The sequence below is a fragment of the Tupaia chinensis genome, unplaced genomic scaffold (genome assembly GCF_000334495.1).
Source record: "Tupaia chinensis unplaced genomic scaffold, TupChi_1.0 Scaffold000014_1, whole genome shotgun sequence".
Lineage (NCBI taxonomy): Eukaryota > Metazoa > Chordata > Mammalia > Scandentia > Tupaiidae > Tupaia > Tupaia belangeri.
In genome coordinates this window covers 3646230-3669530 of record NW_006159444.1, presented here as the reverse complement: position 1 = coordinate 3669530, position 23301 = coordinate 3646230, and the positions used below count along the sequence as shown (strand labels likewise).

General features: G+C 40.5%; 2 protein-coding genes across 10 annotated transcripts in view; both read right to left on the bottom strand.

Annotated features, from left to right (window-relative positions):
• Positions 1-11941, bottom strand: part of FBXO5 (F-box protein 5) — a 16438-nt gene extending 4497 nt beyond the window's left edge. The window contains 2 exon segments of the mRNA XM_006139996.3: positions 297-1011; positions 11735-11941. Of these exon segments, the coding sequence (XP_006140058.3) occupies positions 297-1011; positions 11735-11918 (899 nt within the window). The 5' untranslated portion in view covers positions 11919-11941.
• A 7554-nt stretch (positions 11942-19495) lies between these two features.
• MTRF1L (mitochondrial translation release factor 1 like) overlaps positions 19496-23301 on the bottom strand; it is a 14009-nt gene continuing 10203 nt past the window's right edge. For 8 of the 9 annotated variants that reach the window (XM_014585907.2, XM_006139992.3, XM_006139993.3 and 5 more), the window contains 2 exons: positions 21754-21890; positions 19496-20603 (listed from right to left, as the gene is read on the bottom strand). In XM_014585907.2, the coding sequence (XP_014441393.2) occupies positions 20391-20603; positions 21754-21890 (350 nt within the window). In that variant the 3' untranslated portion in view covers positions 19496-20390. Of the gene's footprint in view, positions 20604-21753; positions 21985-23301 lie in introns of those variants that run through there. The other variant, XM_014585900.2, reaches the window with a different exon arrangement.

Sequence of the window (23301 nt, the reverse complement as noted above, 5' to 3'; positions counted from 1 at the left end):
GGAAGCAGGAAGAAAGGATAGTCAGTGTAAGGTTTCTAATGAATTGTCATAACTAGATTTCTATTTATGGGTTTCTGTATAGTCATCGTTGTCCAGCTTAAAACAGCCCTGTATCAAAGAAGTGGCGTTAATTAAAATGAAATTATTTCATATGTCATAATGCCTAGGACTCAAAGATTAGAATTGGACTGTTATTCTGTGGCTAAGCCCCAAAGATGTAACTTATATAATAGGAATTTCAGAACTAAAAGAAACAAAGATCCTAATATAATACTTTTTAAAGCAGTAACACTTACTTGATTAAGTCCATATCGCTGAGTTGTGCCAAAATATTTGCTAAGAGATGTCTGAGTCCTCTTTGGAAGAGTTCACCAAGAATATCTACACATTCTAGTCCCATTTTCCTGCCAATTATATTCTGTAGTTTAAAATTTCCACTAGATAAAGATATAATCTCCTTTAGCATCTCTCGATCTATTTTAGGATTTCGTTTGGCATTCTTCTTTAATGTTGAACAAACCACTTTTTCAAAATGAAGAACTGGCAGCAAATTTTTATTGGGATATTGCTCTGGGCTTTGTGACTGAAGCAAGAAGGGTTGTGGACTGAAATTCTCCTCCAGGGGAAGGCTATTTTCTTCATGTTCACGGAAACCGCTTTGCTGAGAAAATGAGGAATAGCCACTGTCTTCATAAAGTCTACTGGTCTCTAGTTCTATTTCATTTGACCTATTAAGTGTTTGCTGCACATGTTGATTTTCCTTGTTATGCAAAGGCTTGCTTTCTGTGTCAAATTTTGCAATTATAGGGCTCACAATTGGTGACCCAATATATGATAACCTTTCATAGTCTGTAATGCAGTCTTTACAAGAATCTTCTGAATATGCACAAGTGTAGGAATCTTGTCTTCCATTGTCATCAGGTTTTACCAGTTTAAGTTCCAAATGAACATGTTTACAATTAAAATCACCCTTCATTTTGACAGGAAGAATGGAACTTTCTTCTTTACAACCTACAAAAAAGAACAATAACATACATACATACATTCATTTATCTACTTAAAGCTTTGCTATAGGATACATGTGTTTATGTGGGGTAAGGTAGGCAGTGAGGAGGTACCTCCCTACCCCTAGGGGGGATGACCACAATGCAATCCCTGGGAATGCCTTATATCTTCAGTCATAAAGATGGACAGCATCCTCAACAGTCTTCATGCTGCAATCCACCCCCAGCTCCAACTAGCCTTGAATCAAGGACATACTCTTACCAGCTTTACTCAGCAAGGTCTATGGATGCAAACCTAGAACCTCCCCACCTATGGGTCAGCCTCTCAGATCATTGTAGTTTACTAATATGCCAGTATCTGGTCTCCACCATTTACTTTTTTTTTTTGGAGAGGTTTTTTGCTATAGGGCGCGTGCACTTGCCAGACAGCGAGAAATCTCCCCCCGGGTGTGAGGGTCACACCGCAATCCCTTCTCCTCCATTCTCCTCTCGGGATCTTGGGCACGCACGCACACGCACCCGGCGTGAGTTTTAAGCCACCTGGTCCGGGACATGAACTGCGGTCGACTACGTGGGAGTCCAGCGACATAGCCATTACACTAACTGCTGGTTCCCGCCACCATTTACTTCTTAATTGCAAAATTTCTACACATTCCTACTTTTTGGGATCAAGTTAGGTGATTTCATCATGTAAACAACATGGTGTAAAACGTAGATGGTTCAACAATTATATCCCTAGGGTACATGGTATATCCTATATGCTTCTTATGGGCCACCATCATATATGTGGTCTTGTGGACTGCCTTTTACTGAAGCACGATTAATACTGTGCATGACTGTATTTCTAGAATTAATACTGTGCATGACTGTATTTCTAGAATCCATGTTTATACTCTGGACTTGAAATGACATACTCCAGCTTGAAGTCATTGATCTTAAAAATGGTTAAGATTAGTAAGACAGGAGAATGTGTAAAGGTCTTGATAAGACTTTATGAAAGTAGTAATTAAGAACTTGGTAGGCAGCTTGGAGAAAAAGACTTAAAGACAATCAATTTAAACTTCCATTAAGTTAAAAACTAACTCAATATACATAGCTGTCATCTCCAAGTTTAACTGTGATTCATTGCTCTATGTAATCATTTGGTTTAAGGTATTTTATCTATCCTAAAGAACATTCTTTCATGCTAGAAACTTCATCATTAATTACTGAACCAAGATTTTTCACATCTAATTAAGCAAATAACTCTAAGAATAGTTCAACTACCAATCAAATAACATTTAATAAATAAAAATGACACAGAAATAAGTATGAAACAATTTATAAACGTAGAACACCAAGTATGAATTCCTGTTTAGTTATTTCAAGTAACTTAAGACCATGAACTAGTCACTTACAAATAGCATAAATGTAGGAGGAAAAAACAAGTTTTTATACTATTAACAAATCGTGCAATTACTTCTGGTTATAAGTCATTAGAATTCATAACTTCTGGTTTAAATTTAAGCTTAAAAAAGATCCCAAGACTTGTTTAGGGTTGTTTTCATCTCTGGCTCCATTCTCAGGGCCTAAGAAATCAGTTAAGACATAATGAAGAAGTTGGCCATGTTAAGATACCTTTGGAGAATTTCCCAATCTCTGTACTACTGATCATTATTGTTCTTGGGTGCTGCCCTGTGTATTGCAGGATGGTTAGCAATCTTTACCATTGGACACAAGTAGCAGACTACCACCCACAAGGTATAAAAATAAGCAAGTGTCTCTAGTTACTAGTTATAGCCAATATCAGGAAATGGTGGAGAAGGTTGCAAGATTTTCACTATTTCTTTTCTAAAGTTTATTTATCTTACCAAGATGAGGAGACCCTGATTCCCTCAGCTCTCCATCTAGTTGGGAGACTAGAGTGACTGAATGATTGTGTCTGGCTTGCTACAAGTCCACTGCGGATCTAAGGCTGTGGTTGGTCAATTGGCTACCAGCACTATATATCAATATGCTTCCTACTGCATGTGCTACCTTGGATGGGCCAAGAACCACATCTTTAGAGGATGACTAGGACTCTGTTAGGTCTTAGAGGCTAGGAAGGGAATTGACTTAAAGATAACTTGAGGTAGATAGGTTCAAGAAAATACTGTAGCATTGTTCAGGGCAGAATATATGACTAGGAGAACAATGGGACATAATGAGTTCCCTTTCTCTAAGAAAATTTAAAAATACCAAAAAGGTTTTTCATAAACCTACCTCAACTAAGAAATTAAGTCTAATTTACATGTGACCACAATTTATCTACAAGAATAAAAAGCAAGAGTGCTCGCTTCGGCAGCACATATACTAAAATTGGAATAAAAAGCAGAAGCCATCTATAAAGGCACGCCTTTTATTTAGTTTAGTTGCCTAAAGCAAAAAGGTCTATACTGTATTTGAACACCACTCTTTGCATAGGAATTGTACTTTACAAGTAGAACTAATAATTTTTAAATACCTTCTATTTGTTTAGAAGTTTTTAATTTCTGAATTTCCAAACATATGCTCCTCACAACCTCTTGAGGTAAGATAGGAAGCTCTTATTACGGTATTTATACAATTGAGCACACTGAAAATCAGCTAAATACCTGGTCTAAGATTTGACAAATCTTCTGGACTCGCTTGGGTTATCTATTTTGCCGCCTTTGCCTAGTCAGCTCCTGATTAATGATTCAGGTATAGCTTCCTATATATTTTTCTTTTCAGAGGTCTCTCAGATCTGCTTCACAGTACTATCAATTCTAAATTTGTAAGATTACCGAGGACCAACAGTTTGCACAATGACTATGTCGCTGGATTCCCATGTAGCCAACTACGATTCGAGTCCTGGACTCTGTGGCTTAAACTCACGCTAGGCTCATGTATGTGTGTGCCCAAGATCCCGAGAGGAGAATGAAGAAGGGATTGCGGCATGGCCATCTCCTCTGGGGGGCGATTTCTCACTTTCTGCCTCTATCTGGAGAGCGCACGCGCCCTATAGCAAAAAATCTCTCAAAAATTTTTTTGTAAGATTACTATAAACTTCTTAAAAACCAGACATAACTGCTATTGCTTACTACAGAATCCCAAGAAAGGAGTACAGTGCCAGACAATGAACACATGCAGTATTAAAGTGTTTTGTAGTATTTTAGTTAACACCAATATGAGAATCTATTCTCTTACTCATTAAAGTAGTGCTTAAGGAATTTAAAATGAACAAAGTGACTATTGTGCAAACATGTATTTTCACCTAATTAGACACAACTTTTCTTTTTCAAGGTTTTTTTTTTTTGTTTTTTTGTTTTGTTTTGTTTTTTGCTATAGGGCACCTGCGCTTGCCAGAGACAGAGAGAAAGAAAGCAAGAAATCACCCCCCAGGGGGATGGCCACACCGCAAATCCCTTCTACTCTTGAGAACTTGGGTAGGCATGCGCACACAGGCGCCTGGTGTGAGTTTAAGCCACTGGGTCTGGGTTTCAAACTGCGGTCAACCACACAGGAGTCCGGCGACATGGCCATTGCTGGTCCCAGACACAGCTTTTCTTTTTAACTCTTAATGAACTTATTTTAGAGGAGTTGAGTTATAGAGAAGATGGGAGAATTGCAGAGTTCCTATACATCCATCAAATAATACTCAAACTCTTACACCATAATACTAATGCATGTCACAATTAATGAACTGATACTGATGCACTTTCATGAACAGAAATCCTTATTTTACTCAGATTTCCTTAGTTTCTACCTAATGTCTTTTTTGTGCCAGGATACTGTCTAGAATACCATGATATTTAGTCATCCTGTCTCCTTAGTGTCTCCTCTTTGCTATGTCAATTTCTGACTTTGCTTGTTTTTGGTGACCTTGACAATTTTGAATTCTCAGTCAGGTCATTTTGTAAAATGCTCTTCAAGGGAGTTTTGTGTAATGGTTCCCTTACATTTTGCCTAGGGTCAGGGATTTTTAGGAGAAAGATCAAAAGAGATAAAGTGCTACTGCTATCATACCATATCAAGGTTAAATGACACTTTGATTATGTTACTCTTTTCTTTTTAGGTGTACATGCTCACTGGAGAGAAACAAAGTGACCTGGAGTGGGTGGAGGGGCATGTCCACACCACAATGCCCCCTTCTCCATTCTCCTCACAGAATTTTAGACACATAGGCACATGCATCTGACATGTCTCTCAAGCTGCTGGGGGGGGGGGGGCCCCTAGGGCTCAAACTGTGGAGCAGGCATGTGAAATATAGTGCTTTAACTATCACACCATTCATTAATTTGAGGTAGTGTTTGTGAAGTTTCTCCTCTGAACACTATTCCTATTTGTTCTTTTTCCACACCAAACTCCTTGGAAGGAGTTTGCATAAAGTGGGGAGTTACATTCCAGTTCTTAGGAAACTAAATACATAAATTACCTAGAATTCTTTTGCACAGATTTGTCCATTCTTTCCCATTTATGTATTTACTTAATCATTCATATTAGTACAGACTCATGGCTTTTGGCTTATAATACAATCATATTGTGGTAGCTCAAAGTGTTCTGGGATTCATACTTTAATTCACTCCACTTATCCATGAACTTTTGGACGTAACCTCATAATTTATTTATTTGATCATTCCTTACTTTCTGGTACTACAAGACTGTGTACACTCATTTTGTACACCAACCCACCTCACCCAACCCCTGCTCCAAGGAACCCTGATTCCTTTTAGTGAAGAAAGGTATTAAAACCTACAATCTGAGGGTGGCATGGTGCATATGACACTGGATTCGCTCATGGCTGACCACGGTGGTTTGAGCATCAGACCTGGAAGCTTAAAAATCACAAGGGCACATGCAGGTGTGTGCCCAAGAAAATGGATTGCAGTGTGGTCATCCCCATGGAGTTGCGATTTCCTACTTCCCCCAACTGTCTCTCTTCAGCAGGTGCATATGCCCTATGAGAAATGCCTAAAAACAAACAAAACAGAACAAAACAAAATCTGGATGCTAATTGCACACTTCATTTAAAAAGGCAAACCAGGGGCCAGCAGGTGGCGTAGTAGTTACATGCCAGACTCCCATATGGGCTAACCAGAGTTTAGGTTCTGGACATGATGCTTTAAAAATCATGCAGGGGGATCAGCAGTTGGTGTAATGGCTATGTTGCTGGACTCCCATGTAGCTGACCACAGTTCCAGTCCTGGACTGGGTGGCTTAAACTCATTTTTGGTGTGTGTTCACCCAAGATCCCAAGAGGAGAACAAAGGAGAAGGGACTGCAGCTTGGCCATCCTCCCTGGGAGGTGATTTCTCACTTTTTCTGTCTCTCTGTCTTTATAGAGAGCGCATGTGTCCTATGGCAAAAAACCTCTCCAAAAAAGAAAAAGAAAAGAAAACAATGCAAGTCACATGTGCATGCCAGTCCAAGATCCCAAGAGGAGAGGAGATCTCTCTTTCTCCTGTCTTTCCAGGGAGAGCATGTGCCCTCAGGCAAAAGCCTCTGAAAAAAAGAGACAAAAACAGTGAATTTTTCTTCCCCATAACAATTCTGCAAAATAAGGTGAATAATTGCCATGTTTACACAAAAACAATAAAGCTGAAACAGACCGCAAAAGGATAAATTTGGTCTTAAAAAAAACTATTTCAGAGCTTTTCAATGATTAAGCAAAGTGTTCATAATCAATTTGGGAATACAAAGAATACAAGTGTTCGGGCTGGCAGGTGACATGGTGGTTAAGGGCACTGGACATCCACACAACAAATTGCGATTCGAGTCCCAGAACTGGCGGGTTGGTTTCTTGCTTTCTCGATCACTCTGTCCCTCTCTGGTCAAATTAAAATAAGTAAATAAATATAGTTAAATAAAAGTATTTGGGGGTTTAAAGAATTTGTAGGGTAGGCTAGATTTCATCCAATGCATGATAAAAGACCTGGTGAGGAATTCCATGTGAAGGAAAGAAATTTGGTCTACATTTTGAATTGATTATCCACAGTTATGGATTTGAGAAGGTTAAAAAAAATGGAAGCAGGGAAGCTAGTAAGAAGTATCTATAAAAGGAGTTCAGAGAGTTGGGTACTCTGGAGAGAACTTGGATATTCAAGTTCTACGAGGGTAAAGGTAACAGAACTTAATATACTGGATGTGGATGATGAAGAAAAGAGAAAAAAAATTAAATGCAAACAGGTTTTCTTTCCTATTTCTACCTCAACTATTAACAAAGATTAAATCTATGGAATTTATTTTTATCACATTATTCTAAGCCAAAACCTCTTTAAATTCCTTACATTGGAAATCACAAACACTTATAAAAAGTAGCAAACTACATGCCATACAGAAGTATACCTTCCACAGTAGTGTATTTCCCATTATAAAATATTAATTTAGGAATCAGATCCAAGACTTGTATGGCCTTTTGACTAGTTTTGTAAACATCAAAGATCTCTTACTTATATTATTATGTTTCTCTAAGGTGGAGACAATACTAATAAAAATTCAAATATTCCACTTTTTAAAAATGAACTTACCAATTCAGCCCATACATGAAAATGTGGTATTATCTTAAGTTGTACAAAGTTTGACTTTCCATTTAATTTTCCATATGGAGATGACACTCCATTCCATAATTAAGGTTACAACACTTAGAACTCTTTATGGCTCTTCATATATGTTTATTTGATAATTAAATTCCAGTCTCTAATACCTATATATAACCACCATGTGACCAATGTTAAGCATGGCGATTCCATTACTTAAGAATTTGAGAGGCCCAAGGCTTGTGGCTATAAACTGTAATCAGCTATAGCCCCTAAGAGAAAATGTTTAGAAAAAACTACTTTCAAAAATATTTAGATACAGCCATTTTTAAAATTTTATTTCCTCAAACATATAATCTGGGGAAAAAGGTCAGGAGGTAAAATACAACAGGATTAACAAGCAAAATATCCCCTCTTAAAATCATCAATCTTAATAATTTTGAAGGAAAACTTGAGAGTAGGATCTTCTAGAAATATATCTGACCTGTTAAAAATTGAGCAGTACTTTGACTCCTGTGGCAATATAAATGCACCTGGAGTTCATTTAGATTTAGCAACAAAGAGTACAAAAATTAGCTTTTGGGTACCTTCCATTCTATCCATATTTTCAAATAAAGGACTAGTTCTTCCGTACAAGAGAAAGAAAACCAAGTCTTTCATTCTCACAAAATTAGCTAAATATTATGAAAAAGTTGACGGTTTTGTATTAATTTTTTCTTACCCTTTCCCTTTGGACTCCAGGTCTTCAGACTGAGTTACCAGCAAAGGGAAAATATAAAATTAACGTTTTTATTCGGCGGTTCCAATTTCAGTTTGGTCTGTTGGGTGACGGGGTCTTCGGTATTTGGCGGGAGAGGGGAAGGAGACCCTGGAAATCCTTGAGGTCGCTGGATGGCCCCTGAGGGCGCGGGACGTGAGGAGGCGGGAGATAACCGCGAGCTCGATTTCCCGCGCCAGCCAGTAAGACTCAGAAGACGAAAACTCAGGGAAACTGACTTCGTGCATATGACACTGGATTCGCTCATGGCTGACCACGGTGGTTTGAGCATCAGACCTGGAAGCTTAAAAATCACAAGGGCACATGCAGGTGTGTGCCCAAGAAAATGGATTGCAGTGTGGTCATCCCCATGGAGTTGCGATTTCCTACTTCCCCCAACTGTCTCTCTTCAGCAGGTGCATATGCCCTATGAGAAATGCCTAAAAACAAACAAAACAGAACAAAACAAAATCTGGATGCTAATTGCACACTTCATTTAAAAAGGCAAACCAGGGGCCAGCAGGTGGCGTAGTAGTTACATGCCAGACTCCCATATGGGCTAACCAGAGTTTAGGTTCTGGACATGATGCTTTAAAAATCATGCAGGGGGATCAGCAGTTGGTGTAATGGCTATGTTGCTGGACTCCCATGTAGCTGACCACAGTTCCAGTCCTGGACTGGGTGGCTTAAACTCATTTTTGGTGTGTGTTCACCCAAGATCCCAAGAGGAGAACAAAGGAGAAGGGACTGCAGCTTGGCCATCCTCCCTGGGAGGTGATTTCTCACTTTTTCTGTCTCTCTGTCTTTATAGAGAGCGCATGTGTCCTATGGCAAAAAACCTCTCCAAAAAAGAAAAAGAAAAGAAAACAATGCAAGTCACATGTGCATGCCAGTCCAAGATCCCAAGAGGAGAGGAGATCTCTCTTTCTCCTGTCTTTCCAGGGAGAGCATGTGCCCTCAGGCAAAAGCCTCTGAAAAAAAGAGACAAAAACAGTGAATTTTTCTTCCCCATAACAATTCTGCAAAATAAGGTGAATAATTGCCATGTTTACACAAAAACAATAAAGCTGAAACAGACCGCAAAAGGATAAATTTGGTCTTAAAAAAAACTATTTCAGAGCTTTTCAATGATTAAGCAAAGTGTTCATAATCAATTTGGGAATACAAAGAATACAAGTGTTCGGGCTGGCAGGTGACATGGTGGTTAAGGGCACTGGACATCCACACAACAAATTGCGGTTCGAGTCCCAGAACTGGCGGGTTGGTTTCTTGCTTTCTCGATCACTCTGTCCCTCTCTGGTCAAATTAAAATAAGTAAATAAATATAGTTAAATAAAAGTATTTGGGGGTTTAAAGAATTTGTAGGGTAGGCTAGATTTCATCCAATGCATGATAAAAGACCTGGTGAGGAATTCCATGTGAAGGAAAGAAATTTGGTCTACATTTTGAATTGATTATCCACAGTTATGGATTTGAGAAGGTTAAAAAAAATGGAAGCAGGGAAGCTAGTAAGAAGTATCTATAAAAGGAGTTCAGAGAGTTGGGTACTCTGGAGAGAACTTGGATATTCAAGTTCTACGAGGGTAAAGGTAACAGAACTTAATATACTGGATGTGGATGATGAAGAAAAGAGAAAAAAAATTAAATGCAAACAGGTTTTCTTTCCTATTTCTACCTCAACTATTAACAAAGATTAAATCTATGGAATTTATTTTTATCACATTATTCTAAGCCAAAACCTCTTTAAATTCCTTACATTGGAAATCACAAACACTTATAAAAAGTAGCAAACTACATGCCATACAGAAGTATACCTTCCACAGTAGTGTATTTCCCATTATAAAATATTAATTTAGGAATCAGATCCAAGACTTGTATGGCCTTTTGACTAGTTTTGTAAACATCAAAGATCTCTTACTTATATTATTATGTTTCTCTAAGGTGGAGACAATACTAATAAAAATTCAAATATTCCACTTTTTAAAAATGAACTTACCAATTCAGCCCATACATGAAAATGTGGTATTATCTTAAGTTGTACAAAGTTTGACTTTCCATTTAATTTTCCATATGGAGATGACACTCCATTCCATAATTAAGGTTACAACACTTAGAACTCTTTATGGCTCTTCATATATGTTTATTTGATAATTAAATTCCAGTCTCTAATACCTATATATAACCACCATGTGACCAATGTTAAGCATGGCGATTCCATTACTTAAGAATTTGAGAGGCCCAAGGCTTGTGGCTATAAACTGTAATCAGCTATAGCCCCTAAGAGAAAATGTTTAGAAAAAACTACTTTCAAAAATATTTAGATACAGCCATTTTTAAAATTTTATTTCCTCAAACATATAATCTGGGGAAACAGGTCAGGAGGTAAAATACAACAGGATTAACAAGCAAAATATCCCCTCTTAAAATCATCAATCTTAATAATTTTGAAGGAAAACTTGAGAGTAGGATCTTCTAGAAATATATCTGACCTGTTAAAAATTGAGCAGTACTTTGACTCCTGTGGCAATATAAATGCACCTGGAGTTCATTTAGATTTAGCAACAAAGAGTACAAAAATTAGCTTTTGGGTACCTTCCATTCTATCCATATTTTCAAATAAAGGACTAGTTCTTCCGTACAAGAGAAAGAAAACCAAGTCTTTCATTCTCACAAAATTAGCTAAATATTATGAAAAAGTTGACGGTTTTGTATTAATTTTTTCTTACCCTTTCCCTTTGGACTCCAGGTCTTCAGACTGAGTTACCAGCAAAGGGAAAATATAAAATTAACGTTTTTATTCGGCGGTTCCAATTTCAGTTTGGTCTGTTGGGTGACGGGGTCTTCGGTATTTGGCGGGAGAGGGGAAGGAGACCCTGGAAATCCTTGAGGTCGCTGGATGGCCCCTGAGGGCGCGGGACGTGAGGAGGCGGGAGATAACCGCGAGCTCGATTTCCCGCGCCCGCCAGTAAGACTCAGAGGTCGAAAACTCAGGGAAACTGACTTCGGATCCGGGGGTGCGAGACAGATATGGGGAAGGGGTGCAAGACGTGGGGATGAAGCACCTGGCCAGGTCAAGGGGGCTCGGCTCGCACCCTGTCAGAGTCAGGAACCACGGTGGGGGAGGGGAGGAGCATTTGGCGCCTATTCAAGCAGGGTGGGGAGAGGTGGACCTTCCGAGGAGGAGAAAAGGCGCCCGGGTTTGCCTCGACCTGCACCTCTGCTGGACTGGAGCCAGGTTGGGCCCGGACAGCGAGACCCCGCTACCTGCCATCCCACCCCAGCACTTCTGGCTCCCCTTCCCAGAACCTTGGCTTTCTTTCTCTCGGTCCAGGAACCGCCGCCGTCACCGCCGCCCGCTTGAGACCCCGCGCCCAAGCTCAGGAGCTATCTGGCCAGAGGTTGCAAGATGCACCCCTCCCGGAGCGCGCGCCCACCTCATGCCCGCTCCCCTCACTCACAGCTCGAAGGGCGAGGACGCCCGGAGGCTGTCACGGTGCTGCGGCTGGAGCTGCAGGAGCAGGGTGATGGTCGTGGAGAGCAGCTGCAGGAGCGCCGGCTCATACCAGTAGACTTGGGGCCTGCCTCAGGTGAAGGAACAGCTTCCTCGGCAGCAGAGCGGCCGCTCTCTCCACAGAACTGCATCTCTTAAAAGGCGCCAGCTGGTACTTTTAAAATCTTTGAATTTGGTGCCCAAATCATTGCGGCCCAATGGAACGCGCCGCTCGCAAGCGCGCACCAATAGTACGGCGGTGGGAGGAGGCTCTCTCACCCTCGCCCAATTGGAACCTGCAGGGGCGGGGCCCAGCTGCGAAACCCAACGCCCTCCCATTTTGCCGGCTCCAAACCACCGGAAAGATGCTGAGGCCGGGGGCGGGGCTGCCGAGCGCGCGGAGGCCGCAGCAGGGCGCACGTGGAGGGAGCCTACCACGCATGCGTGCGTACGCTTAGCTTCCCTCCTCCGCCTTGCGATCTCCCGGCTTCTTGCAAATCTTAACAGCCTGAAGGCAGTTCTAGCTTCTGTCTGAAGAGCTCCGCTGGATAGAAAGAGTGGCTGACTTTCTTCTGTCATCACACGAGTGGGAGTTCGGTGAGCGGTAACGCTGCTTGTCCGGGAATCCAGACTTTCCGGAAGACGAACCCTCCCCCCATCCCTTGCTAGCCCGCCTCTGTAGTATTCAAGCCCGCGCTCCTGGTTCCCTCCCCATTTCGCCGCACTGCGCAGGCGCCGGTGGCGGGTGGTGGCTGTGCAGTTGGCGCGTCGGCGCGTGCGCGCTTGTGCCCCGGCGGAAGGCGAAGGGAGAGGAGCGGCCACAGCTGCTTGGTCAGCCATTCACCATTGAGTGCTGGGCGCGGGGTGGCTGGCTCCGCCTGGGCTGTTTCGGGAGTCCAGCACTCCGAGATCTTCCAGCGGTGCTGAGTGTGCGGCAGCCAGTCATCTCTTGTACAGTTTTCCAGCCACTGTTCGTCGGCCGCGGTTGTTTGTACTGACGTCAAGTTTGAATTGTACCGACGCTCTGCTGAGTTTTTTCTCTCCTTCAAGCGCAAGAGACAGTAGCTTTGCTTCCAAAAACTAAATGAAAATTCTCACTCTTGGGCAGGAGGCCCTTTTGTCAAGTGAACGTTTTGCTGGTAATGGTAGAAATGGGTTTGAAGATTTAAGTCTTTGGTAATAATTTGTACCGTATTACTAGTGATGCTAAACTTTTCGCCACTTCAGTGATTGTAAGCGCTTTTGCTCTTTTGCTTTCCTGCAGCCTCAGGGAGAGGTAGTACTTGGCTTAGTGTTCAGTGCAGTTGTTGGAGACAGGATTAGGATGACTCATACAAGTGTTGAAGTGGATTCAATTCTTGTCTAAAACTTTGATTCTCATCATGAATTTCATTTGCATTAATTTACACATATAAGAATATTAAAATAGTATCAATCTTGATTATTGAAGTTTTTGTCATTCACCTCAATCTTGCACCCAAGGTATGGGCTTCACTTGTCTTATCTTAACCTGGCCTTGGCTCTGGGTCCTGAGGATGCAGAGTTGAAAAGACAAAAGTCCCCAACTTCATGGCAATTTCATAACAATGGGAAAGAAATTGACAACTAACAATTTAAGTAAGTGAAAGAGGATATAAAATAAAGGGTGTAGAGTGGGGAGCAGGGACACAGGTTAAAGACTCTGGATGGTCAGAAACATTTCTCAGGCTTTGGACCAAGATCTGATATAGCACTCGAAAATTTCTTGGAGGAGGCAGCAGTTAGCATAATGGCTGTGTCGCTGGACTCCCACGTGGTCGACCACAGTTCGCGTCCTGGACCCGGTTGTTTAAAACTCAAGCCGGGCATGTGTCCATACGTGCCCAAGATCCCAAGAGGAGAATGGAGAAGGGATTGCAGCGTGGCCATCTACCCCCCCGGGGGGTGGGGAGGGTGGGGGGTGATTTCTCGCTTTCTGTTTCTCTGTCTCTGTCTGGCAAGCGCACACGCCCTAGCAAAAACCTCTAAAAACACAGAAAAAACAGTTCTTACATAACTTCTTTTTATGTGTTATGAGAGGAATGTAAATTTCTCACAATTGTCTTAGCAATGTTTTCATTTTTTTTTTTTGGAGAGGTTTTCTCTATAGGGTGCATGCCCTCGCCAGACAGAGAGAGACAGAGAGATAGAAAGCGAGAAATCACCCCCCCCCAGGGGGGGATGGTCACGCCGCAATCCTGTCTCCATTCTCCTCTTGGGATCTTGGGCACGCACGCACACGCACCCGACGTGAGTTTTAAGCCACCGGGTCGACTGCGTGGGAGTCCAGCGGCATAGCCATCACGCTAACTGCTGGTCCCAGGAATGTTTTCATTTTATGATTGTATTGAAGTTAATTGATTTTCACTGTGTTTACTAGAACCACACAGCTAGTAAGCAGATCCCAGTTCCAAAGCATGATTCAAAAAGCCCTGTACCTTGTCCATGATATGTTAGGTAATAATAGTATTTGCTAGCGTCCTGGTGGTTCATAGTACATTTTTACATTACTTTCGTTTGACTTTACAGATCATCTTTATTGGGACCAGCATGTGGCATAGTGATTAGGGAGGCTGGATTCTCACATGGCCAACTCAGGTTTGAATCCCAGACCTGGTGGCTTGCTTTCTCACTTTCCCTTTCTCTCTGTCCCTGGTCAAATGGAAAAATAATAACATAATGGAATTAAATAATTCTTTAAAAAAAGCACAATACCAAAAAAGAGATTTTTTTCCCCTTTTTGAGAGATTTTTTTGCTGTAAGGTGTGGGCACTTGCCAGAAAGACAGACAGAAAGCAAGAAATCGCCCCCCAGGGGGATGGCCACATCTCAATCCCATCTCCTCTGTTCTCCTCTCGGGATCTTGGGCACGCACTCACACTCGCCCAGCATGAGTTTAAGCTACCAGGTCTGGGACTTGAAATGCAGTTGGCTACATGGTCGTCCAACGCAGCGACATAGCCATTACGCCAACTGCTGGTCCCCCTGAAAAAGAATATCTTGGGAACCAGCAGTTAGCATAATGACTATGTCGCTGGACTCCCACATAGTCGACCGCGGTTCGCGTCCTGGACCCGGTGGCTTAAAACTCACACTGGGCGCATGTGCATGCGTGCCCAAGATCCCGAGAGAATGGAGGAGAAGGGATTGCGGCGTGACCATCCCCTCTGGGGGGTGATTTCTCGCTTTCTGTCTCTCTGTCTCTCTCTGTCTGGCGAGTGCACGCACCCTATAGCAAAAAAAAAAAAAAAAAAACTCTCCAAAAAAAAAAAATCTTTATTTACCTCTTTTATTTGAGAAGTGGACAGATAAAAAATTTTGTGGGGTCAAGGGCCTTTATTTAGTTAGTTGAACCCCTGAAATATAAATCTTAACCACAGCTTAAAAATGTTCTTCAGCAGTTTTTTCTTTTCCTTAAAAGCTGATATAGTAATGGCAAAAATCAATTAGTAGTAATATAAGGTAGTACAAAGTCAGTCATGTTTTGTTGCATATTGGAATAATTTTTCAGTCTTTCCCAGTTTATTAGACTACTTAAAAACTGACTTTAAATGATGTTTGAGTCTTTTTTTAAGTTATTTTTATTTCTTTTATGAGATTGAGAAACAGAAAGACAAGCCACCCTCAAATGGGTCTCAAGCTGCAAACCTCTACCAGCCTGTGAGCTTTTGTTAATGAAATATTCTTAAATAACAGTTTTTAATCTTCAGTTAGAAACTTAAAAAGGGCCATTTGAATTTTACAAAATGTCAACAGATGTGTACATACCCTTTCCTTCAAATCAGAATCAGTGGTTGAATCTCTAGGTGCAAAATGAAGTGCACTAAGAATTGCCCTCATTCTTTCATCAGGTTATTGCAGAACTACATGTAAGAGAATCTGAAGTATATGGAAATAATTGGGATGTGGTACCTCCCTTTTGCTTACATGTAAGCAAAGTAGACATAACAGCAGCTCCAAAATAACTTTTGAGTAAAAGACTCAAACCACAGTGAGGATAAACTGTATAAAATAAGGCTATAATGGAACTTTGAGTTAAATACATTTACAGTAGGAATTTTATGACAGGATAAGGGAATATAATCTGTAGGATAGAGCTTCTGTCTCAGCACTATAGACATTTTGCGTCAGGTGCTTCTTTGTTGTGGGAGTTACATCGTAGGGGAGATAGCAGTATCCCTGGTCCCTAATGCTCCCTGCACAAAAACCTTAACAATAACTGCTTTTAAATATCTACTGGATCTGGTGGTTAAGGGAGCTTGTATTCCATGTGGTTGATAGTGTGGTTGGAGTCCCGGCCTGGCAACACACATGTGCCCAAAATCCCAAAAAGAGGACAAATGGAGAAGGTATTGCAGTGTGACCAGGCTCCATAGTGGATGCTTTCTCACTTTCCCTGTCTCCTCAGCATACATGCCCTCTGGCATATTTAATATACAGAAAACATAGGGCCAGCAGGTAGGTATGTATGGTGGTTAAGGTGCTAGAGTCCCATGTGGCTGACTGCGGTTTGAGTCCAGGTCCTGGAAGCTTGCTTTCTCACTTCTCTCTCTCTCTCTCTCTGTCTCTTTCTGGTCAAATTATCTCGTGCCCTGATGAGTGCATGTTCCCTTTAGCAAGTTATAAAAATAATAGTTAATAAAATTAAATTCTTTAAAAAAAAAAACAAAAACTTAGTGCTTATTACAGAATGTTGACAGGTTCTAAAGACAAATGACCAAAACAATCTTTTTTTTTTTTTTTTTTAGATTTTTGCTATGGGGCATGTGTGTTCACCAGACAGGACAAAGTGAGAAGTCACATCTCAGGGGGTTGGCCATGCCACAGTCCCTTCTCTCCTCCATTCTCTTGGGATTTTGGGCACACATGCACATGTGTCCAACCTGTGTTTTAAACCACTGGGCCACTGGGTCTGGGACGCAAACTGTGGTTGACTATGTGGGATTACAGGGATATAATCATTACACCATCTGCTGGTCCAATGAAACACAGTCTTGTCTATTAATGAGACAGTGTGAAAGGTCTAGCAATATTTGTTCAACCTGTTCCCTGACCCACCCATTCCATTCCCTTATTAAGCATATTATCTTGAGACAGGAATAAAGTAGTAAGTTTACTACCTAGTGATACATGTACAGGTACAGTGTTTTAGTCCTTTTTGTGCTGCTATTAACACAGTATCACAGATTGAGTGACTTGGAACAGAAATTTCTCTTTTTTTCTGATGGCTGAGAAGTCCAAGATCAAGTCACTGGCATCTGGTGTGGGCTGCTTTTGGTGTTTACTACTATGAATTTAACATTTATTCATTATCAACTAGGTGTAACTCTTTTCATAATTTTAGAGTTGTTTACCTTAGGCTATCAAAACATATTTCTAAGCCATTTCCAGCTTATTTCACTAATTCATTGGATAACTGAAATGTTTTAAGTTTCATATTAAGAACACTTCATTATTCTCTGTTGTACTCAACACCACAAGGTCTGTCTTTTATAGCTGTGCTGCTCCAAGCAAACGAGGGTGGGCTTTCCTTCCCTCTCCCTCTCAGGCCCAATTCTCTGGCATCAGTCTTCTCAGAAAAGAGCTATGCATAACCAGGAGTCTCAGTAAGGAACAACTTTTTTTGAATCTTTTAACAGAGATTATTGATAGAGATTAGACTGGTTTAGCTTTAAGCTAATTTTCAACTAGTTTAATCACAACACAGAGTGAATACATTTGTCTAACTTGTCATCTTTTTTAGACAGTCTAATCTCACCAAAAGCTTCTAAGAGGTTTTAAACCTGGGCTATTTAAATATATATTTTAGTGAAAACCATGTTAAATCATAGGAAAGAAAGGGAATATTCAAAACTAGTCAAGTATTAAGCTCTACCTTCTAGTTTGCAGGAAATACTGACTTAAGGTAAAAGCTAAATGACACCATAATCTCTATCTTGATCTCAAATGAAAATTTAGTGAATGTTAAAAAAAGAAAAAGAAAAAAAGGAGAGAGAGGTATGGATGCTCTAGACTAGAATTTAAGAGAGAAAATCAAATTCAATGTATAATCTTCAATTGGATTCTGGCTTGAAGAAGGCAGTTATAACACCTTTTGGGGAGTACTGGGAAAATTTTATATGGTATTTGAAGATATTAGGAAGTTACTGTGAATTTTGTTAGGTGATGATGGTACATGGTTAAATAGAATACTTTTAGTTTTTGCAAAATGCGAGCTGAAATATTTAAAAGTGAAGTGTAGTAGTATTTATGATTTACTTCAAACACTAGGTTAATATGAAGACATTTTATTGAAACTAGGTAATAGTAAGGGTGTTTGTGCCAGCCTCTTAACAGCAAATTTACTTTCATTGTCTGACACTGTATTAAAGCTATATTAGAGCTAGTTTCATGTATTTTTAAGTTACCTAGTGTCATGTATTGTTATTGCAGCATAGACTGAGTCTAGGCAACTTAAAAAAAACAAATTTATGGGAACCAGCAGTTAGCGTAATGGCTATGTCGCTGGACTCCCACGTAGTCGACCGCGGTTCGTGTCCCGGACCCAGTGGCTTAAAAAACTCACGCCGGGGGAACCAGCAGTTAGCATAATGGCTATGTCGCTGGATTCCCACATATTTCTCGCTTTCTGTCTCTATGTCTCTCTCTGTCTGGCAAGCGCACGCGCCCTATAGCGAAAATCTCTCCAAAAAAAAAAAGAAAAAACTCACGCTGGGCGCGTGTGCGTGCATGCCCAAGATCCCAAGAGGAGAATGGAGAAGGGATTGCGGCGTGACCATCCCCCCTGGGGGGTGATTTCTCACTTTCTGTCTCTATGTCTCTCTCTGTCTGTCTGGCGAGCGCATGCGCCCTACAGTGAAAATCTCTCAAAAAAAAAAAAACAAATTTATTTCTCACAGTTCTGGAGGCTAGAAGTCCAAGGTCAAGGCACTCATTTACTTCCTTTTATTGAAGGCTTTTGTACTTCATCTACACATGGCAGAAGGCAGAAAAGCAAGCTAGTCTAATGCTTTATGAAGCCTCTTTTATAAGGGCCTCAACCCCATTCATAAGGGAGAAACCCTAATGGCCTAATCACCTCTTAAAATTATCGCATTGGCAATAACTGAATTTTGGCGTGGACATTCAAACCCTAGCAATCTGTAAACATTTCTCCTTTGCCAGCTAGTACCATGTTAAACCTTGTCAGTAGAGGGTAGTGGATGGACAATGTAGGAAGAAAAAGCTTTGCTTCTTGTCTCTTCTATGGAACAGCTTCCAAAGACTCTTGGATACTGTGATGGTTAATTGTGTCAATTTGTTTGGGTCAAAAGCTACCCAAGGGAACAGCAGTTAGCGTAATGGCTATGTCGCTGGACTCTCACACAGTCCACTGCAGTTCAAGTCCCCAACCCGGTGGCTTAAAAAAACTCACGCCAGGCGCATGTGCGTACGTGCCCAAGATCCCGAGAGGAAAATGGAGAAGGGACTGTGGCATGACCATCCCCCTTGGGGGGTGATTTCTCACTTTTTGTCTCTCTGTCTTTCTGGCAGGCACATGTGCCCTATAGCAAAAACCTCTCAAAAAAAAAAGGTACCCAGAGAATTGGTCCAACATTATTTTGGATGTTTCTGTGAGGGGTATTTTTGTATAGGACTGGCCTTTAAATTTGTGAACTTGAGTAACAGATTGCCTTCTATAATGTCTGTGGGTACATTCAATTAGTTGAAGATCTGGATGGACCGAAAGATTGGTCTCCTGCAAACAAGAGAATTCTTCACAGACTGTCTTTAAACTTGAACTGCACCTCTCCTGGGTCCCTAGGTTTTTTGCTCACACTGCAGATTTTGGAGTTGCTAGTATCAGTAATCAAGTGACCCAATCACTTAAACACACCCTGTGGGTTCTGCTGCTTTGGAGAACCCTGACTGTACAGACTGCTACTGAGACCTACCTTATGACAGTTTTTGCTCACATCTTAACAAGAGGCTTCTGCTTACCAGTCTTGATGTTTGGAAGTTCTCTGCTTGCAAGGCCTGGTCTACCAGGTACACATCAGCTCCAGCCCAGGACAACCAGGGGAACTTTTCCATCATTTAGTGGGCTATAGTCCTACCCTCTCCTGTTGGACTGACTCCATAGTGAAAAAGGCGAGCCCCTTCCAGTGGCATTTTTTAACCCTGGGCACTCTCAGTCCTAGTAGTATTTCTCTTTCATCCCTCAGTAAATCTCATTATCAGTTAAAAATTCTTTATATAAGATTATCTGTGTTCAAATTAATAGTATGGTATTTCTCTCCTGACTAGACCCTAACTAATACACTGTTTACTGTCAGATTTTTAATATTGAAGTTTTTCATAACAGAGATTTAATCAAATTTTTGATCTATTAAATATTTTATATAAAACTATTTTCCTTTAACTATTTATAAAGAATTCAATATTTACAACTATAATTATAATTATATTTAACTATTACATAACAGAAATGTATATAAATTAAGTATGTCTTAATAATATGCCTATTCCTTTCAACTGTGTTAACTCATGTTTCTCAAGACTATTGATATTTACATACAAATGTGATTTGCTGTAGCAGAATTTTCCTAAGTTATAAGAGCCTTTATTCACAATACACAATAAACATTTTTAGAAATAATCTCTACTAAAGATTCATAATTGGCATAGTCCTTCAGTGATTGTACGAGTTCATCCAGTAGGTAATCTCCTTGCATAAAAGTTTCAAGATCATGAAGTGACTTGTTTATCCTGTGATCTGTGACCCGGTTCTGTGGAAAATTGTATGTTCTTATTTTTTCTGACCTTCCTCTAGTTCCAATCTGTATACATTAAAAAAAAGAGAGGGGGGGGGGAGGTAGTTAAGATTCTGGGCAACTTAAACCTATACATTTCATTTAGAGATTACATACTTGATTTACAATATGAATCATAACATAAGAACCAAGGCTTAAACATTTCAAATCCCCAAACATGAGAACATGGTTCAGAAAAAAGAACACGGGCTTTAAAATGACAGATAGGGACTGGCCGGTGGCATGGTGGTTGAGGTGCTAGACTCCCACATGGCTGACAGCAGTTCAAGTCCTGGACCTACTGGCTTGCTTTCTCACTCTCTCTGTTTCTGGTGAGTGTACATGCCCTGTAGCAAATTAAAAATAATAATTATAAATAAGTCTTTAAAAAAAATGACAGAATTTTTTTTTTTCAGTTTTTTTGCCATAGGGCATGTGTGTTTGCTGGTGAAAGACAGGAGAGATAAACAGGGAAAATGAGAAATCACCCCCACCCCCCCTGGGGAAATGGTCATACTAAAATCCCTTTTCCGTTCCCTTGTTGGGATTTTGGGCATGCACACACACATGCCTGGTGTGATTTTTCAGGCCACTGTGTTGGGGAACTCAAATCACAGTTGGGCATGTGGGAGTCCAGTGCCTTAACTACTTACTTATTATGCTATTTGCTGGCCCCCGCAGATGAATATTTACTTCACCTCTAAACCTCAGTTTCCCCATGTATAAAATATAGACAAGTTTCAACTACACAGTAATGATAGATAGAGAGAATAGTACATAATATTCAAATAGTAGCTCAATATCACTAATCTCTGAATTAATACAGTCATCTTCAGGGGGGGAGGTCAGGTGAATTCTCACATTGAAGAGTTCTTAAAAGGATGGTAAAATTAAATACTAAATATGAAGCAAGTAAGTTTAGCCTGCTTTTTGACTTTCTTCTGCCATAATTTCAAAGGACTGAAAATTAATAGGGATTCTCTATCTTTTTTGTAACTTTGAGTAAAAGTCTGAGAAAATACCTTTGAATATAGAAAACAGGGCAGTAAAAGATTACTGTAAAACAAGTGTAGCCCTTAGTTAAGCTATTTGTTCTTATTCTGACATACATAAAAACTGTTATCTAAAAAGATAATCCTTTAGTCTTTTAGAAGTGTTTTTAAAAATTCACTTTTACCTGAATCTTTCTGGCATTGTATCTTTTACTTGTTTCTTCTTCTAGTTGCATGCTGTACAGTTTTGCACGTAACTTTTTCATGGCCATCTCTCTATTTTTCAGCTGAGATCTTTCTTGCTGGCATTCAGAAACAACACCTGAATAGTGTTATGAGAATTAAAAAGTTTTAATTGAAACACCTTCTTTATGGTCAAGGAATATTCGTTTTCCTTCTCATCTTTTTTCTTCTTCCTTTATGAAGGAAAAAACAGAACTCTAATATGGAAGGAAGACTAAAACTTCAATAACTTTTATAGTTTATCAGAAAACTGAAAAGTGTTAGTGTGAACTATAACGTAAAATTTCTGTATTGAAGGCATAGATACTAAACAGTACACAGAAACCACTTAATATGGATTGTTTTCCCATACCCTCATTTAGTCACCACAAGTTTTTAAAGTCACAATGACAGAAACTAAGATATATAACACCAGCCCATGGTTAAGGTGGGTGGATTACACATGACTGTGAAATTCCAGTCTTGAACCTGGTGGCTTGAGAAACACACCAGGCATGTGTGTGTGCACGCCCAAAATCCCAAGGAACAGAGAAATGGAGAAGGGATTGCACTGGTGAACAGTCCACATGGCAGGGTTGCTTACTCACTTTCCCTTCTCTTTCTGGTGAAAGTACGTGCCCTCTGGCAAAATCAAAGAAAACAAAAAAGAAACTAAGATACGTAAAAGTTATTAATAAAAATCCTATTGCCAGAGATAACCACATTAATAACTTTTAGGATTCTATTTTTTTCCTACTCCTGTTTACATTCTCTGTAATACTAAGACATTATCGTCATTTTCTTTTTTGTGTGAGAGATTTTTGCTGTAGGGTGTGTACACTCACCAGAGAGATAGAAAGCGAGAAACTACCTTTTGAGTGGAGATGGCCACCCTGCAATCCCCTCCCCTCTATTTTCTCAGGATTTGGGGCATACATGCACATGTGCCAGCGTGATTCTCAAGCTGTTGGGTCTGGGACTTGAACTGTGGCTGGCTATGTGGTTTGGCTGGCTGTGTGGGAGTCCAGCACCTTAACCATCAGGCTACCTGCTGGCCCAAAGACATCATCTTGAAAATTTAATTTGAGGATTTTCTAATTTTAAAAAACAAAATCATATCAATCTAGCACCTTTAGGAGCTATTATTAGTTAATGGAAAATTATGCTTATTTGAGATCAGTTATAGTAAGAAATCCTTCTGTTCTCTCCAGGTAACTCAGGTTTGTTATCCATATGTTCTTTATCACAAGTAAGTCACTATAGTATAATAATACTTCTTAAGACATGTTTAAGTCTTGGGAACCAGCAGTTAGCGTAATGGCTATGTCGCTGGACTCCCACGTAGTCAAACGCGGTTCACGTCCCGGACCCAGTGACTTAGAACTCACTCCAGGCGCGTGTGCGTGCGTGCCCAAGATCCCAAGAGGAGAATGGAGGAGAAGGGATTGTGGCGTGACCATCCCCCCTGGGGGGTGATTTCTCCCTTTCTGTCTCTCTGTCTGTCTGGCGAG